General features: G+C 32.6%; 1 protein-coding gene across 1 annotated transcript; it reads left to right on the forward strand.

The window, feature by feature from the left end:
* Positions 1 to 2,279: 2,279 nt before the first annotated feature.
* LOC139522496 (uncharacterized) lies at positions 2,280 to 8,093 on the forward strand. Its single transcript, XM_071315994.1, has 5 exons — positions 2,280 to 2,796; positions 3,477 to 3,697; positions 4,961 to 5,050; positions 7,007 to 7,035; positions 7,831 to 8,093. The coding sequence occupies exons 1-4, from the start codon at positions 2,763 to 2,765 to the stop codon at positions 7,019 to 7,021; spliced, it is 360 nt and encodes a 119-aa protein (XP_071172095.1). The 5' UTR covers positions 2,280 to 2,762; the 3' UTR covers positions 7,022 to 7,035; positions 7,831 to 8,093.
* Positions 8,094 to 21,235: the final 13,142 nt, after the last annotated feature.

Raw genomic sequence — 21,235 nt, forward strand, 5'->3', positions numbered from 1 at the left:
ACTATGAACGAATAAATATGATTTCCGGTACTTTAATGCAAATAAATAGTTTATAAAAAAATATTTGGGACAAACATTAAAGGCCAAAAGCAAACAAACAAGCAAGCCCAAACAAAGCCATGGCCAAACACCACCGCGAAATATTTAACAACCCTTAGAAAATCATCACTTTTGAAAAAATACGGTTTCATAATATATACAGGTAAATGAAAAATAACTTTGTCGTTTTAGGTATACTACTTCTGTGTATAAAAAATCTTCCAATATTAAGGAATACCAATAAAGTTCTGTAATATTAATAACCTAATTTAACACTTGATACATATTGGATGAACATGTCTATTTACAAGAAAAAATATTGTTTTGAAATCTTTATTTTGTTTATTTTACATGTTTTAGTATAAAAATAGAACAGAAAAAAAAATTCATATTCTGACTGAATAAATTTACAAAGCACAGTAAAATAGTTTAGTGAGGTAAATTTTCTTTGTTATAGTTTCGTTACAATACATGAATATGCAAAAAAAAACGTTTTATACATTTATGGTGTTCATAATATTATGTTTATATTTGCAAATTTATAAAATAAACACTTTTCTTGATAAATTTTAATTTTCTTGTGTCCGCTTGCTGTATAGTATTCAGTCCACTATAAAAGAGTCAAGTAAATAAATTATTTCATCCACTAGAATATTCATACAATTCTTAGACAAAACATTGTTGCAATCTCTTATTCAAAGATCTTCTATGAGTGGCCGTTCATGTCAAAATAGTAATGGTTCCATCTAGATGCATTTTCCATCTAGATACTTGTTGAAAGCATCTAGATACTTTGCAACAGTATCTAGATACTTCAATGAAGCATCTAGATACTTCAACCATGTATCTAGATGCTTCATCAAAGTATCTAGATACTTCAACGAAGCATCTAGGTACTCCAACGAAGCATCTAGGTACTTCAACGAAGCATCTAGATACTTCAACGAAGCATCTAGGTACTTCAACGAAGCATCTAGATACAAGGTTAAACTATCTAGATGCTTCATCGAAGTATCTAGATACACCGCACAAGTATCTAGATACTTTGTTAAAGTATCTAGATGCTTCGTAACAGTATCTAGATATATCGCAAAAGCATCTAGATGGTTAAAATCTGATATTTGATCTTAAATTGGGCGTGCTCTATCGTAATTTCAACCAATGAAATTTGCTTTTTCTCACCTTCGGGACTTTGAGAGGGAAATCTGACGTTGCCCTCCCTTTTCCTTACGATTTCATGCAAGTGGCCAACAAATAAAAATGACAAGCCTCGATAGATATCAACAATTGATGAGAAGAAGCTTGCAAAGAATTAGGGAAAGGGAAAGAAGAGAGGAAGAAAATGATGATGAAAACGACTTTGTTTCTGGGTAAATTATCTGCGATTTGATTGTACATAGACATATAAAACATGTGTAAATTTGGGAAAACCCAACTTACCTGTGTGGTTATTTATAGACGTAGTATCAATATAAACATATAAGTCTATGATATCCAGACAACTTGTAATTTCCTGCCATTTGAATGCCACCAAAAGTTTAAAAAGAGAGAAAATATTTATATGTGAAGAATGACACTATAAAAAACGATCAATCATCTTAATAAGTGATTTTTTATGCTCAAGAAGAAAAGGGGGTATGGCCACAGATTTCTTTTCTCTATTAAGTGAACAGTGCAAAACAATTTTTCACCATGACTTCAGAAAAATGATTCTCAATATAACAACATGTAAATTTGAACTTTTTTGGAGTTTTCAGAAAAAGTGTCATCAACAGATTAATTTCATGAATGATATTGATATATGATATTGACATCATCTAAGACACAGACCATTCATCTTTTGTGGGTGTAGGTGATACATATGTTTTTTTTTCTCAGAACAAACTATTTTTTTCCTCATCCTTTTAGAAAAAACAAACTATGTTTTTCAATAGCATTACAGAAAATTGACATTTTATGAAACATAATGAGTGAATTCAAATATGTTTTCCTCCTAATGGTCACTTTACTTCGAGGCAATTCGTTTGTTTTTCAATAGCAGTACAGAAACAAGACTTTTTTAATGAGCATTAGGAGTAAATTCAAATATTTTGAACTCCTTATTGTCACTTTACTAATTATCTAAAGAATACAGTCACACAGTACTTTAGCCAGAGAATTTACACCCCCAGATATTATGATCATTGTAAATTTTTATGATAGATTTCTATAATTTAAGAGGGGGGGGGGGGTCTTTTAGCAATTTTATTTCATCATCTGGGAAAGCGATAAATGCAGGGTATCTAACCCCACAGAAGATCTATAATCATGAATGGTCAGTGCCTTTAATCAAATCAAATCAAATCAAATATTTTATTGTCATATAAACTTGTAAATTACAGTTTGTGACAAACATGTATTAACACAACGAACATATATACATACATATTAAACATACACAACAAAAATAGCATCAAAATTTATAAAAAACAAACAAGCTGTTAAGAGTCCCCTGCCCTCAGTTCTAATGACTTTTTCAAGAAGAATCCTAACTTATTTGTTATTCAGTTGTATGTGTTTTGAAAATTATTTATTTTTTCTTTAGATTTGCAAATTTTAGAACAAGACATGACAGCAGACCTGGGCAAACACATGCTGCAGGGGCATACAGGAGAAGGACAAATCCTGTCTATTCTTTCAAAGTAACATGTCTTGGAGGACCTGACCATACTAACGTCAGCCCCATGTTAATAAGAAGACTCAACAAATGTGGTTTAGGTACATAGTACTGTATGAATAAAAAAATATATAATGGAACTATAGGCAATTTTATAGGTTATCAGAGGTGGATTAAGAGCCCACTCCACACAATTGAAAAATGTTATAAAATTCACTGGTATTTTTGACAAAATTTGGTCAGGGCTCCTTTATCAAACTAAAAAAAAAAAAAAACTTTTTTTCAAAAATGTTTTGTTTAAATAAAAACATTGAGTTAATGGGAAATTCATGAACATTCTATATAAATAAGAAGATGCGGTATCAGTGCCAATGAGACAACTCATTAGAACATTATGTTCCATTGGTCTTAGACATTTCAAATATTGTATGGTGGAGGATGAGTATGAAAAGAGGTGCCAATTGTCTTTGAAATTTTCAAAATGGCCGCCATGGATATGGCCAAATTGCTTAAAACTTCAAAGTGCTCCAAAACTTTAAAGATATGTCAAAAGACATTAATATATGTTCTTCAACGTTTGATTTTTCAAAATGGCTGTAGTTCCCCTGGCGACGTCCAGATCGTCTGGCAATGGGAAAACGGGTAGATATCCACCATTGCTCGGAATGGCAAGTCTAGTTATCATTATTATTTGATTTGGGAAAGTGTTTATCATGAACAAAACATAATTTGATAAAGAAAATACAAAAACCAAATGTCTTATAAAATTTTGTCTTTACAGGATCCAGAAAAATAGTAATATCAAGGAATGACTCTGTGATCAATTTCCAGAAAAAGATAAAGGAACTTTTTCCCAAATTAGAACATATCAATTTTGATTTTCACCAAGCAAAGATACGAGATAGACATCGCTTGGAACCTGTTAATTTCAATTCACTTAAAGACTTAAAGGCAAAAGTGAAGTTCACCCTCTATGTAAAGCCTGCACAAGATATTATTAATGTGAGTACAGTAAAATATATATGTTTTAATGATATGATGTGGCCAGATGTGGTTGGACATAATTACTAATGACACAACTTGATCATAGGTAAATGAATGTTAATTCAATGAAGTATTATGTTCCAATCCATATAATTAGGGCCCCGCCAAAGGCGGTTCGCCCTATAGTGATCAGTCTGTCTGTCCGTTACAAAATCTTGTCCACTCCATATCTTTAAAACCGTTATGATTTCAAAGTTTATACTTCACATATGTATTGACCAACACTAGAGGGTGTGTCATAATGTATGTTCAACTTTGTAGGTCAAAGGTCAAGGTCAAAAACTTAGGTTTTGGTATAGAACCCCATGACCTTTGAGAAAGATCCTGTCCGCTCCATATCTCCAGAACTGTTATGATTTCAAAGTTTATACTTCACATGTATATTGACCCATACCAGAGGGTGTGTCATAATTTATGTTCAACTTTGTAGGTCAAAGGTCAAGGTCAAAAACTTAGGTTTTAGTATGGAATCCCATAACCTATGGGAAAGATCCTGTCCGCTCCATATCTTGAGAACCATTAGGATTACAAAGTTTAGGATTACAAAGTTTGTACTTGACATGCTTATTAAGCATTAATTTTGTAGGTCAAAGGTCAAAGGTCAACATCTTACAGTTGGGAATCCTATGTCCTATGGTTAAGATTGTGTCTGTTATTGACAGCGGGCCCATAGTGATGGCTCCCATCTCACTGATATCTAGTTTTCAATGTTGAAAAGCAAATTATGTCTGTATATTACAGCTGTACTTGTAATTATGTGCCCAAACAATTTTATACCTTTGCACAACAGATACAGCAATTAAAGAAAAAAGTTGACTACTTATCTAACCAGTGTACATCACATGATCTTATTTTGACGAATTTATGTATGAAAATATGTTTATGATAAGCAATGCAAAGTATTTTATGTTGAGATATTTTTTCAAAGAATTCTGCTTTATAAATTATATAAGTGTATGGTATGATTGTCTCTGTGCATGTTTCTCTGGCTAAGTTTATGTCCATTAAGGGCTTTATCTGAATCTTTACATTATTAAATTTGATAATTCATCATGTACCTTGTATCCTAAGAAATTTCCTTATCAATTCAATCATAATTAAAAATAGTAGGCAGTTGATTAGCATTATAAATAAGATGTGGTATGAGTGCCAATGAGACAACTTTCCATCCAAGTCACAATGTTCACTCTTGTTTATATCGTTATACTATTTTTTTCATAGAATGCTGAAGGTGAATCTGACGATGAACTACCAGACATTTTCTCTTCACGAAGAGAAAGGCAATCTGGTTCCATTATGACAGAACAAAGGGTATATATTAGTACACAACCTTAGCATTTAGTCATTTCCCATTTTATGAAAAAAGTCTTTTTTTAAATCAGTTTCAAACTCAATGACAAGCCTTTGATGATATTAAGTTGCATGTTTCAGATACACTTCAGTTGAAAACATAAAGCATGTACTTAACTTATAGTTAACATACATTAATAATTTAAAGTAAGATTTGGCAATCAATTTGCGCCTGTATTATGTTTGATGTTGATCTGTGTCTTGGATCCATCGTAAACTATTTTCAAAAATTTTCTACTCTGAAACTAATTGGCAGATTGTAACCAAACTTTGTTTGAATCAAGTATGGAAGGATCTTTACAAAAAATCCATATTTGGTTCTAGGTCAACTACCCTTGGTTGAACAATATGGGTACCAGAGGATATATATATGATTTGTATCGGCTGGCTTTCCTCTGAAACTTGATAGATAGTAACCAACTTGGAAGAAATGATGTATGGAAGGTCCTTTATAAAAAATCCACCATTGATATTTTTTGGATAAACAATGTTGCCACCTAACGCCATCTTTTATTTTTATTGGTCTTTTAGTTTTCAAAGAACTTTTCATCTGAAACTTGACAGATTGTAACCTAACTATGTATATCTTCAAGTTTCCACCACAGATTTCGGATAGATAAACTGTGAACATGATTGCTGAAAATTTTGAATGGCATGTTTTTAATCATCAAATACCGTATAGCGGGTTACTTTCGCGGGGTGTTAATTTTCGCCTATTTTGGCGGGTCAGGGGAAATCGCGAAAATAAATTCCGCGAAACTTTATGCATACGTTCGATACTTTCTAATAGCTAAAGTGTTTTGTAAACTAACTATTTTTCGCGTTTGACGGATCAATAATGGTTTATTTTATTTAAACAACATAATTGCCATAGGCCATTGTTCACTGGCTGTCAGGTGTTAATTAGTTTATTGGTTACATTATAAAATAAATAATAATTTAAGAGTGTAAGGTACGCTGTCAGGTATTTGATCCTTATCAATTAGTGTCAATTTATATAAGAGTTGCAAGTCACTCATGATAATTTCATAATCTAATTAGTACATCAAAGGTCCGGTTAATTGCGTAACTAATCAGCAATAACATTTACAAGAAGTTTATTCACCTGTGACAAATAACTATGTACCGGTGTTCTATTGATTAACTGTATCAAAATAAAATCAATAAATAACACGTCTTACAGAGGTATTACAATCATTTAACAATAACAATAGACCCTTGTTGTCAATTTTTACAAATTTTTTACTGCAACCATTTCAGTATCCACCAAAATATTTAATTGGGATGAAAGAATCCGCCAAAATAAAAACCGCCAAAATTTTTCGTATACTTTGTTACACCAAAATCGCGAAATTTAACACCTGCGAAAATAACCCGCTATACGGTACTATAAATTCAGAAATTATTGTGATGTTTTAATTAATTGCAAAGAAATGTGATAGGGTTTTAATCAGAATAATTTGAACTGGCATTTTGTATTTTTTTATATGAATGAAGCAGGATTTTCTAAATATTGCAAATATTAAATTTGCATTTTGGTCTTAATGACAAAAGTGCAATAATAGCTATAGATGTACACAATAATTTCTGAATTTACAGTAGCAAAAATAACCACAGATTTACACAAAATATTATATGGAAGCAAGTGAAGCTCCTGTAAGCTTCTTGATTATTTTAAGCAATGTGCCATGTGGGACTTAACATGTTTAAAAATGTGATGCATTCATATATTTTCAAAGCATGATATGATGATGTCAATGTCATACCAACACTGTAACATTACTTAACTTATAGTTAACATACATAGATAATTTAAATGAATGTAAATGATAAAATCTTGCATAAAAAAAAAATAATTTTCAATTCATTTTTAAACTTAATGACAAGCCTATGATGATAAAAAGTTGCATGTTTCAGATACACTTCAGTTGAAAGCATGAAAGCATGTAAGTAAATTAGAAAACTAACAATATAGTAGAATTCTTATATGATTTGCATATATTCAGAAATACTTGGATGTGATTGGTCTGTTTACACTTTGATAAACCATGTTGCTGAAACTACTTATGTTGACTATGGAAACATAAGGTTGAAGTGTATTCATGCGCCACACATGAATGGAATTTGAGGATGTTTAAGAAAAGTATAATTAAGAGAAAGAATAAATAATGTTCGTGTTTGGAATTGTATTAGAATTAAACACTTTTTTCTAGAGTTTATTGATGTGTAAACTGGGTCGCTTACTCATAAACTTCACATAAAAGTTCCTCAGACCGAGTTTACACATCAATAACCTCTAGAAAAAAACGAGTTAAATCCTATAAAAGTTTTAATAAGTTGCTAAAAAAATACAATATTGTAAATGATTTCTTAAAGTTACAATTGACTCTGGAATATGAGAATAACTGAATATATCTTTATAACAGATAATTTTAACTCATTAATTGTATTCATTATGTAGTAAAGGATATAAATGTCAAAGTTTAATGAAATCCTCTAGCATGCAAAGTACTGAATTAGTCACACATTGGAAATAGTAGGTCTCCATCATTTGTTAATTGGTTTAAAAATTGGTAGGTACAGTTTTCCATTTCTAAGAAAAGTATTTCCTAAAATGCATTTCAGGTAAAAAAACAAGACTTATCTTTACAGTAAATGAAATAAGGATGGGTTATAATAACCTGGTTATTAAACGTTTACCCATATTTATTAATTTAATTCACTTTTTTGTTATTTTGTAGACAACAGTCCCATCTGATACAACAGTCCCATCTGATACAACAGTCCAATCTGCTACAACAGTCCAATCTGCTACAACAGTCCAATCTGCTACAACAGTCCAATCTGATACAACAGTCCCATTTAGTACAACTGATTCTCTACCAACTCAGAGAAATAGCACATTGTCTTTACCAGGTACCAGTGGAGCAAGTGTAAGTGTAAAACAATGAATGTGTTGGAAGATTGATGGTTTTAGCCATTTCATACAGAAATCCGTTTATTAGTGTAGCTATGTTGCATGTATGTTTTTTTATAAATGAAAACTTCAAAATGTTGCTTTATCATGTTTGATTAAGTTGCTCAGTTCACCAGGTCATGTTATTGTTATGCCTTGCCTATGATAGAGAGCATATTGTTTTCTAGTGTTTGCTTTCATCTGTTTTTCAGTATGTCCATCTGTTTGTTTGTCCATCCCATATCTGGTTAAAGTTATGTTAATGGTCACTTTTAGGAAGTTATTTTTTTAAATTGTATGTTTAATTAATTAGGGGTTTGTCCCCAACTTCAATAACAATCTAAAATGATAGTGTGCATAAGGCATAAGTGTACTGTGGAATCACCGACGCCGTCTGTCCCTCCATCTGTCTGTCCATCTGATCATCCCAATTTTTAGTGGTGAGGTTCATGTTTCACAGTTTTTAGTTGTTCCTGCGCTCGCTTTGCGGGTGGGATGTAGAAATACCGCGTGTCCATCCGTCCGTTCGTGTGTCCGGTCTTGTTAGCGCTCTCACGGGTATCGTTCATGTCAGAATTTTATAAAACTTATACTATAGGTTAATATCAACAATATCTTGGAAAGTATTAAAATGGGTACCGTTCAATTTTTATAAAAAGAGTTGTGCCCTTGGAAGTATTAATTTTATGGAAAATGGTATCGTAAGGTCTCTCACGGATACAATTCTTGCCAGAAAAATACTTGTACTATAGGTTCATATCTAGGACAATTTTTAAAATGGGTGCCGATTGACACTTTTAAAAAGAGTTATGCCTTTGACAGTTGAAATATTTGCAACGTAGGGGACATTGAAACTCTCTTCTATTTTTCATTATGTTTTTTTTTTTTGTACTAATGTTTGTATGTTGGTCTGTTTCCCTTTTTAGTCCTGTCATTGTCAGTCTATTTTTATGCCCCACCTACGATAGTAGAGGGGCATTATGTTTTCTGGTCTGTGCGTCCGTTCGTCTGTCCGTTCGTCCGTCTGTCCCGTGTCAGGTTAAAGTTTTTGGTCACGGTAGTTTTTGATGAAGTTGAAGTCCAATCAACTTGAAACTTGGTACACATGTTCCCTATGATATGATCTTTCTAATTTTAAAGCCAAATTAGAGTTTTGACCCCAATTTCACGGTCCACTGAACATAGAAAATTACAGGTTAAAGTTTTTGGTCAGTCAGGTTAAAGTTTTTGGTCAAGGTAGTTTTTGATGAAGTTGAAGTCCAATCAACTTGAAACTTAGTATACATGTTCCCTATGATACGATCTTTCTAATTTTAATGACAAATACAGTTTTGACCCCAATTTCACGGTCCACTGAACATAGAAAATTATAGTGCAAGTGTGGCATTCGTGTACTATGGGCACATTCTTGTTGATTTATGAGTTTGAATAACACTCTGGAATCTTTTACATTTGAAATAGCTAATTAATCATTATTTCACTTTTTTTTTTAAATGTTTGAATGAGAAGAAAATTCATAATTTGATTGTCGAAGCTAAGGCTCATGAAGATTCACTGAGTTGAGCACGTCCAACCTTTACAACAGTTGCACTTACCACTGCTTGCGTTGGAATTATTTCTTGAAGTTGTATCAATTTCGTCGCTCATATCTTTGACAATTGATAGGATATCATCTTTCTCAGCAACAGATATAAACAAACTACCAGCTCTGTCTATATCTCTAGATAAATTATTCAGCCTACAATGCAGAAACCAGCAATATATTAAGCTGAAAGAGAAGAACCTACAAAAATGAACATTTGTCATCATTTTTATAAATTTAAGAAATGCGTTTCATGTCATTTTCGAAACAGGCTTTGATACAACAGATTTTAAAAATGATGCTTATTAAAGTTGTGTCTGAACAAAAATTTATAATAACACTTGTATTTCAGTATTATTTGTTACCTTAGTTTCAGATTGTCAATAATCTGTGGAGTCTGCGAATCTGAGGCTCCTATACGAACACAATAATCTATAGTTGACTGCACCTGTCGTAGAAAACGTTCTTTGTCCGATTCGATACTTCGTACTCTTTCAGCCATCTTTATTCAAAAATAAATGCAGCTTTCCATTGTAAACGGGTTTTTGATTGGTCGAGTAGTAACATGTCAGTTGCAAGATACTAATATAAAGCAGCATTGAAATGTTAATATCTTTCATATCAGTTCAATATTACAATCTAAATAATTCTTCGAAGTATCTAGATGCTTATTCAAACCATCTAGATAGAAGTGTGAAGCATCTAGATAGAAGTGCAAAGCATCTAGATAGAAGTGCAAACCATCTAGATAGAAGTGTGAATCATCTAGATAGAAGTGTGAAGTATCTAGATAGTTGTATGAAGTATCTAGATAGTTGTATGAAGTATCTAGATGGAAGTGCAAAGTATCTAGATGACAGTGCGAAGTATCTAGATAGAAGTGCGAAGTATCTAGATAGTTGTACGAAGTATCTAGATAGTTGTATGAAGTATCTAGATGGAAATGCGAAGTATCTAGATAGAAGTGCAAAGTATCTACATGAAAGTGCGAAGTATCTAGATGGTAGTGCAAAGTATTTAGATAGAAGTGTGATGTATCTAGATAGAAGTGCGAAGTATCTAGATAGAAGTGGGTAGTATCTAGATGCAGAAAATTAATTTAGTCAGTTCGGAAAAGTATCTAGATGGATGTTACAACCATCTAGATGCTTCGTCGAAGTATCTCGATACTTGAGTGAAGTATCTAGATACTTGTACAAAGTATCTAGATATATTACCGAAGTATCTAGATGCTTTCAATAAGTATCTAGATGGAAAATGCATCTAGATGGAACCATCACTATTTTGATATGAACGGCCACTCATAATCTTCCTCCGTATATCTTTATTGAATGGAACGATTTATTAATATGAGTGGACAAAGCAAGTTCATTTGGACGACGAAAATTTAATACTAATACTTTTTTCTTCATTCGTCCCTTCTTTCAATTGATAATTATGTTGTTGCATTTAGATGATTAAATTCTTGGGCATCTATGATCATAATGATATGACTCCTTTTTGTTTCATCATTATGTTGAAATTTCCTCTTTCTTATGTAGGAAAAGAAACATTCCGTTTCAAAATAATAAAAAATATCAACTTTAAGTTTTCCGTTCAGTATTGACCTGTTGAATGATGATCATGAAATCCAAGATGTCTGACATACAAATACACAAAACTCGAAAATTATAAATGGAGAGCAATAAAATGGCTACTTTATCATGTTTATGAACATTATGATTAACGTTCATTTGAGTGTCAATTGTAAGTACTTTTATTTCAATGTTTTGTGTCTATTGTTTTCATATTAGTTGTTTTGGTGCCTTGTAGCAGTCTTTTGAGTAAAGCCAATTGTAACAAATGTTTACAGTTTGTTCAAATGTTGTGCTGTTACTAAAACTACTGTCCCATGTAAGGAGTGGGTTAGGTGCTCACAAAATGTTTATTTTATTAGTTGATATTTGTTTTGAATTCACTAACAGACCTGTATCATGAGTCTTTTTTGGCAAAGGGAAAGAATGAACTTCCAGCCACATCTAGTCTTTGTTTTTGGTAGTGTTTTTCTTCTTTGTTGTATTCTAATGAGTTAATGAAATTGAGAATGAAAACAGAAATGTATCAAACTAACATGGTCCAATAGCAGAACTGAATTTTAAAGTTTTTATATTGAAACCGACACTTTTTTGATTGAGTTAAGCCTTCCAATTGATACTTTAACGTGTATTTTTCTATGTTGTGATGTTATACTATTGTATCAGTAAAAGAGAGAAGGTTTGGTACCATTAAAACGTTAAATCCCGCTGCAAATGTTTGCACCTTCCAGTCAGGAATCTGATGTACAGTAGTTGTCGTTTGTTTATGTAGGTTATAAATGTTTCTCGTTTCTGTTTTTTAATTTTTTGTATAATGATTAGACCGTTGGTTTTCCAGTTTGACTGGTTTTACACTCGTTATTTTGGGGTCCTTTGTAGCTTATTGTTCGGTGTGAGCCATGGCTCCGTGTTAAAGGCCGTACCTTGACCTATAATGGTTTACTTTTATAAATTATTATTTGGATGGAGAGTTGTCTCATTGGCACTCATACCACATCTTCCTATACCTTCCTACACCAGTGAACTTAAATTGGAGGATTTTGCGCCAGCAAACATGTTAAACCATGTACTTACAAGTAAGTTTCTGTCCTAAGTCAGGTGCCTGTTATTCAGTGTTTGTCAATTGTTGCTATATATCATATTTGGTTTTGTGCAAAAATTAGGCACATTTGTAATTATTTCATAGCCTTTTATAGATAACTATGCGGTATAGAGTTTTGCTCATTGTTGAAGGCTGTACGGTAAACAATTTTTGTTAAATTTAATGTCATTTGATCTCTATTGGAGAACAGTCTCATTGGCAATCATACCGCTCCTTATTTTTATATCAACCCGGCCATATTTTGCCTGTCCAAAACCAAGAGCCTGTACAAAGTTCAGTGGTTGATGTTCAGGTTCATGTCCATCATATTCGTTTTTTCATTAATTGTTTTTAATTATAAATAAGTCTCGTATATTTGAAGTTTGAATTGATTTTTTGTTTCAAATTTTGTTTGTGGTGTCTTTTATATATGACTATATTATGTATAGGGTATGGTTTTTCGCATTATTTACAGATCACCATTGGCCTTTAATAAGTAATTGTGTTGCTTACACCCATTTAATTGAACTCTGGTGGATAGTTGTCTCATTGATCATACCACATCTTATTTTCATAATGATTATTATTCAAGGGCAATAACTTTTATAGAAGTGGACTTACCATTCATGCTTTGTTGACTTCTTTAAATCTATTTTTTTAATATTTTCTGTGGTTTATAGTTTTTGTCGAGCCTGCAACTTTTGTTGCAGAAAGCTCGACATAAATAGTGATCCGGCGGCGGCGTTAGCTAACTTCTTAAAAGGTTTATATTTTAGAAGGTGAAAGACCTGGATGCTTCATACTTTGTATATAGATGCCTCATGTTACGAAGTTTCCGTCAGTCACATGTCCAATGTCCTTGACCTCATTTTCATGGTTCAGTGACCACTTGAAAAAAAAGTTCAGAATTTTTGTAATGTTGATTTCTCTCTTATTATAAGTAATAGGATAACTATATTTGGTATATGCGTACCTTTCAAGGTCCTCATGCCCGTCAGACAGTTTTCACTTGACCTCGACCTCATTTCAAGGATCAGTGAACAAGGTTAAGTTTTGGTGGTCAAGTCCATATCTCATATACTATAAGCAATAGTATATTTGGTGTATGGAAGAACTTGAAGGTGTACATGTCCAACTGACAGGTGTCATCTGACCTTGACCTCATTTTCATGGTTCAGTGGTTATAGTTAAGTTTTTGTGTTTTGGTCTGTTTTTCTCATACTTTATGCAATAGGTCTACTATATTTGTTGTATGGAATGATTGTAAGGTGTACATGTCTAGCGGCAGATGTCATCTGACTTTGACCTCATTTTCATGGTTCAGTGGTCAAAGTTGAGTTTTTAAGTTTTGGTCTTTTTATCTAATATTATATGCCAAAGGTCAACTATATTTGGTGTATGGAAATATATTATGATCCATATGTCAGTCCCGCAGGTTTGTTTGACCACGCGACCTCAATTGCACGGTTCATTGCACAGTGTTAAGTTTTTGTGTTTTGGACTATTTTTCTTAAACTATAAGTAATAGATCAACTATATTTGTTGTATGGAAGCTTTGTTAGCTGTACATGTCTGCCTGGCATGGTTCATCTGACCTTGACCTCATGTTCATGGTTCATTGGTCTTTGTTTAGCTATCTTGGTTAATGTTAAGTTTTATGTGACAGTTGTAATAAAGCTTTCTACTATAGGACTATCAACATAATATCAATGATTAGTAAAGAAGGCGAGACATTTCAGTGTGTGCACTCTTGTTCTTAATCTTTGATGTTCTTGCTTTACACATAAAAGGTACACCTTATCCTTTAATGACAATAACTGCTACTATTAATTCATAAATTATTGTGTGCATATATTATTGGGATTTTGTCATTTTTACCAAAGCGTAGACTTTACATAACGATCACACAACGATGGATGATAAGAAGCTATTGATTTTTAAGGGATAATCGGGGAAAATAGGTTAATACATTTACATGGATCTACAATCTGTTGATACCTGTAACTTGGCATTGCACAGGGTCATGTTTTTCTCTGGCTGTTTATGACGTCTTTACACTAAATCCATTGGATGTTGGATATGTACGGATTGATAGTTTAGTCTTAGATGCATGATTTTTTTATTAGTTGTTAGTGGCTTTGAACTAGCTCTCAGATAACTGCGAGTACTCTAAGATCTGTTCATTGTGTCTTTTTGTGTCGAGATGTATAAGTACCCGTCCACGTCTACTCGTATTTTTGTTTATCTGATGTGTTAAGCCTTTTTCAACTGATTTTTAGAGTTCGTTCTTATGTTGTACTGTTATACCACTGTCCCAGGTAAGGGGAGGATTGGGATTCCGCTAACATGTTTAACCCCGTCACATTATTTATGTATGTTCCTGTCCCAAGTCAGGAGCCTGAAATTCAGTGGTTGTCGTTTGTTTATGTGTTACATATTTGTTTTTCGTTAATTTTTTTATATAAATAAGGCCGTTAGTTTTCTCGTTTGAATTGTTTTACATTGTCTTATCGGGGCATTTTATAGCTGACTATGCGGTATGGGCATACCTGCCAACTTTCACGATTTAGGCGTGTACTACACGATTTTGACCCTCTGTCCCGATTACACGATCGTGATCGTGAAAATAGCCAAAAAAAAAAACACGATTTTAGTAAGATTTACACGAAAAATATTTTTGTTCCCGATTTTGAACTTTTGAAAGTTTTCCCAAGGGAGACAAATCGTGTCTGACAAATTTCATCCAATCAAAATTTAGTGATCACGCATTCACCAGTTGATTAATGTCGGCATAGTAAACAATCAAAGAATCGAAATTTTGAGTTGTTTTTTTTAGCTTGGGTGTTAAATTTATAAAAATTGGAATCATGATGGGCGAGTTATCACTTGCAAAATAGTTCTGTCACCGCCTAAGAAAAAAAAAAGCGTGTTGCTTCGTGCAAATACTTAGAGAAATGGGAGAATGATGTCAAGTACAGGGGCTGGTTGTCTAAATCAACGTTAGGATTGTCATATGCCTTTTGTAAAGTTTGCAACAGAGACTTTAAAGTTGACCACGGTGGCCTTAATGATGTCTCCAAACATTCTAGTACTGCTTGTGATATTGATCTATATAATATATGAGGGTTTGGATGGGGTTAAATGATTAAAGAATATAATGCCCTTAAAAAATGAAGATAAGGGAATAACCGGCAAAAAAAAAAATGAAAATTGGAGAAATGCGTGGTCAAATTTTTTGAAGATTAGAAAAAAAAGAGGTTAATTTTTTGAAGATTAGAGAAAAAAGGGGTGAAAATTAAATGTTTACAGAACAACAGACCCCCCCCCTCTCATTTCCAGACCCTCGACCCTCATATATTGTTGGTTTTTTTGTTATTAAATTATTAAAATTATTACTTTTTTTTATTTCTTGACAATGTATCAGACAAACATAAAGTCCTCTTACTGGTGTTTATCTCAACAAAAAGAATACAGCAATCAAACAATTTAAAAAAAGATAGGTTATAATAGCATCTTCAACTATCACCCCCCAAAAAAGAAGTATGTCAGACACTTTTAGGAGCCAAATCATCACACGAAAAAATGCCGCGAAAAATTCTACCCTCAAAAATGGTGCCGCGCACAAAAACCCCCATGGCCATTTTCAAAAGTTGGCAGGTATGTATGGGCTTTGCTCAGTGTTGAAGGCCGTACGGTGACCTATAGTTGTTAATGTCTGTGTCATTTTGGTCTCTTGTGGACAGTTGTCTCTAATTTGCAATCATACCATATCTTCTTTTTTATATTATGTAATTAGCTACCAGTAAGTTTAATGAGGCTCGAGTGTACAAAAAATCATCAAAAATTGAATCATTTGTTTTTTCATTACAATTTTCATTTATTACACAATTAGTTGTTACTTTGTGATATAGTACAAAAATCAACCAAATTATCTGCCTTTGGTGAACAAATACAATTGTTTTGCATAAAAATTGAAAAAAAACTTTTTAACTCATTAAGATATATTTTTTTGTATTACTTTTTTCAAATGAACTGATCTTAAACTAAACTGTTGTAAAATTTAAAGTGATTTCTGTAATTTAGTTCTTTTTTTTTCTCGATTTTACCTTTTTTTCTCCTATTAGTTCAACAGAAAAACAACTACCTTAACAAAAAATGCAAGCTTTTTTCAAAAGCACTCTGTGAACTTAAAAGAACGGTGACCCTATATTTTTATTAAATTTATCCATTAAGTATAGGGTAAAGTTTATTTATAGAAAGAAATAGCGGAATCCTATATTTAAAAAAAAAATGATTCAGACCCGCGAGCCCCCTTAATAGCCTAATAATAGAGTTTTCTTTTATTTCAAATGGGAAATAATTGTGTTTCAAAAAAGTATTCAAGAATTCACAAATAAACATATATTGATACTTACATTATCTGCTTTGTTGTTTTAAAGTTTAGTTTTGAACAGTTATAAAACAATATATTGCATAAACATTTTCAAGAAAAAAAAAGATATTCAACTAAAAAGATTTATCTATTAACAATTTACTACCAAACACACTGTGTCTAAAAGAGGGGCGAAAAATACCAAAGGGACAGTCAAACTCATAAATCTAAAAAAAAACTGACAACGCCATGGCTAAAAATGAAAAAGACAAACAGACAAAAAATAGAACACATGACACAAGATAGAAAACTAAAGAATAAACAACACGAACCCCACCAAAAACTAGGGGTGATCTCAGGTGCTCCGGAAGGGTAAGCAGATCCTGCTCCATATGTGGCACCCGTCGTGCTGCTTATGTGATAACAAATCCGGTAAATAGTCTAATTCGGAAGGTCACATTCATGAAAGGTAAGGGGATTGTGTCTAAACCACACCGGCCAAAAATTGTTCGGACTCGATGGTATCTAACATCCGGCACAATGACGGAACATCAATAGACAGAAGAAAGATAGGTTTCTCCTTATTTTCTTATTTTTTTTTATGATATCGAAGAATAAATATTCATATATAACTATTTTGTATTGTGAGATGCAATATTTTCTACAACCGTTCTATATTAACAGAGAAATAAGTGAAAATGCACGTCAAAATGACAAATTGAGTGAACCTTGCCTCGAAATTGTTTAATTTCTCGTTAAATTGTTTACATTGTACGGAAAGAAAGGTACGGGAAGATAGATACTGACACGGAGATTGCAAAACTAGTCATTATGAGCATCTCAATACTTGTATTTCTGTGTATGGAACGAAAGAAATGGGTCATGTCAAATTAAAATACACCGGTTTTGTCAATGTTGTTTACTACACAATCACCCGGTTTCGTCTATATATATCACCCGGTTTTTTTTATTTTTTTTTCAAAACCAACAATTTATAAAAAGCAACGATAACATGGATCTGAGCATTGTCTTTCGAAAGAATTTGAATATATATTTATTGTAAAGTAAACTTGGCGTGTTTAAATTTATTTTAAACAGGCACTTTTGGACATTGGTTATCATAGTAATATATATTTTCCTAATGAAAGGCGCATCCGTTATTTCACTTATCTTAAAACTTAACTTTAAATGTAATATAAATACTCAATAGCAAACACTGATATCTAATTATTTTATAATAGTATGATATTAATTTATATAGGTTTTGAGATACATCACAATATGTGACCCCCCTTTTTTTTAACAAAAAAACTAAATAACGCATCAACAAAATTTAAAACATCACCAAACAGTATGCATAAGTTAAGATTTATATAAGTAAGAAGTGTGTAAAGTTTGATGCAATAATGATAGTTCGTTTTTGGGATATGGCGCGACATGTTAAAAAACACACTCATATTTACTTACAAAGTCCTGTAACTCAAAAAGATTAAATTTGATTTTCACCTAAAGGTTTACAGATCGTTTCACCATTATAAGAAATAACTTTGTGAAGTGTCATGAAAATCAGATAAGCTGTTCTCAAATTACGGTGCGACATGTTTACGCTGGACTGAATGATAGACGGATAGATATACGGACGGACGGACAGAATGACTGACAGATGTAAGAACGGACGGAAGGACGGATGTATACAATATAGGATATCGGCCAAGTCGACTTTTTTGTATATCTTGTCTTCCCATATCATTTTTGCTAAATCACTTTTATACGTTTGAAAATGATAGATAGAAATTGATAAAAAGAACTTCAAATTCGTCATTTAAGGACAATGCAAAAACTCCTTTAAGAAGTTATGTGAGAATTTTGAAGTAAATGGACAAATGGTAAAGCTCACATTTTGAAGATAATCATTTGGCCCTTTCGAATTTTCTATGCCTACGGCTGTTTTTAAATAATTGACATCATGCACTTGCATATCCCCCTATGTTTATTTTTTAGCCATGATGACCGTCTTGGTTGACAAGCGGGGTCACAGTAAACTTTTTAAAACTAGATACCCTAATTATAATTAAAAAAGACATATGATTTTAGATAAGGTTTGTTAAATGCAGCCTAGTAATTTAATTTTTAGATGTGAAAATTTATGTAAAAAATTGTATTGAAAGATAATGAACGATAGTCGACAGGTGCCAAGTGGTGAAAATGACTTTTCCTGCTGGGTCAAGTGAACTAAAAACAACCACGATTTCACGAACGAGATAACTTGATTGGACATAGCAAACAACTTCACTGACATATTATTTATACTTTAGTGTACGCACTGACACACCAAAAATGTTTAAATGATCGCAATTCAATTTATTTTGAAGGTCTGTAAGATAAAAAAAAATGGTCGAGGTCAAATGAATCCTACCAGACGGACACGCACACATTCTTATTATGAAAAGCAACAACACAAAACCCTTAACATTTACCAATTCATCAGGAAATAAGTTCACGGTCACATGAATCGTGACCAAAGGAAAAATAATATAGAAATGAGGTCAACGGCAAGGGCAATGGACATATGGTAAATATAAAAAAAAAACGTAAGATCTGTGTTCCATACTTGTATATGTTGCCGTCAAACCTTCTAACTTTTGACATATGCAGCTTTATACAAATAGTTCAAAACGCTATGAATTCGAATCACTTGGTCTCGCTTGTTTAAAAATATCAATGAGAATGTTTATAATAAACTTAATCAAACTCACATAATCCGATTTCGCGGTTGTCCCTGTTTTCTTATTTCTTTCAATATTTTAATTCGGTATACCCTTTATAAGATAAGTGGCGAATCTAGAAGACGTATACAATGTAGGTTGCACGCCCAACGACCCCACCTTTGATGCCAAAACTATATTGATTCATGTATTTAACGATTTTTTTTAAAGCAAAAAATTGTGAAAATATTGTTCGACTCGCTACGCTTGGCGGTATGTAAAAGCTGTTCGAATATTACGTCCACTTTGAAATAAACTTAATCGTCTGTATATTGAAAATTTAGGTCAAGCTCAAGGAGTGATAGGATGTTCGAGATTTTGACCTTTGCTGTTATTTTATTTTTACATCATAAAGCCAATAAATACATTTTTATATGCATGGTATTTGTAATCCTTTTCTTCCTATAAACATTCATTTTCTATGTCGATTATGCATGCATATATACATTTGTCTTATTACCAACGTTTATCCTTAAGAAGATTTGTTTTTAACGATCATAGTAAAGATTGCATACATAGAATGATTTTATTACTTAAATCTTTTGTGCGAGAAAATCTCATATCAATTGTGTGTCTCGATATTTAAGACCATAAAACTCTAATTTCAAAGTTTAAACATATTTTCCATAATTCATATAGAAAACGCATTTTTGAGAGCTTTAACCTCAATTTGCGTTATAACCTTCATTTCTATCTATTCTGCTGTTAAAAAATTTTGAATGCAAAGTAAACTTAAAATTATTTGTGTTCTATAGACAGGTTTTTCCAATTATCTGCCTTAGTTTGTGATGCGACTCCTAGGCGTCGTGGTAGTGGCGATCGCCATAACAACCGTGAAAAAAATGTAAACAAGATATACATCTATCTCTCAGACCGCATGCAATAAACGTAAACACAAGAATGTGAAGCGTACTTGATCTCGGTAAATTACAGAATAAATAATAAAGTAATTAGATAAGTAATAGAGATTTAAATTATTAAAAGTATAAGTGTGTTTTGGCCAGGTGTCCGGTGTCCTAAAATATAACTCACGGCATTTGATACGATTTAACCTGGACAAAATATATATGTATGTTATTACCCAGGTTTCAAATCGATTAAAATATATTGATTATTATGACACATTCATAAATAAAAATAAAATGTTTTGCCGGGTCAAATGTGATAAATCCGAGAAAAAAACCCAGGTGCAATTCATAGGCGGATCCAAGGGGGGGGGGGGACCCGGGCCCCCCTTTCGTGGGAAAAATTTGGTTGATTATATAGGGAATCATTGAAGCATGACTGGAGCCCCCCCCTTAGGAAAGTTCTGGATCCGCCACTGCAATTTTTATTGAACTCAAATAAATGTCTGTGGTCGGACCTAAAATTCAACAATCTTCTAATCCGACGGTCCTATAATTCGACAGCATGCTTTTTTTCCGGCGCGCGGTTACTTAGATAACCTGAAAAAAATATACCTATAGACAAGTACCGTTTGATGATAAGCTTTTTTTTACAGAAACGACTTTTCAGTTTTGCTTGTGGTTCGACTCGCGTATACAAAATTGAGTGACGTTTGCGTATGGCGTCGGGACATATGTAAAATTTGCGATTTAATTTGGCCGAAGAAGTTTTGAAATTTCACGACCCATGTTATCATATAGTTATTAAGTTTTCCATTCTGATTTCTTTTGCAGAAAAATTACTGGACTTCTTTTAAACCGAGTTTTACTTTGCATATTGATGTGTGTTTGTTTAATCTTCATTGGCTAGATGTATAGGGGAGGGTTGAGATCTCATTAAACATGTTTAACCCCGCCGCATTTTTGCACCT

Source organism: Mytilus edulis, chromosome 5, assembly GCF_963676685.1.
Source record: "Mytilus edulis chromosome 5, xbMytEdul2.2, whole genome shotgun sequence".
Taxonomy (NCBI): Eukaryota; Metazoa; Mollusca; class Bivalvia; order Mytilida; family Mytilidae; genus Mytilus; species Mytilus edulis.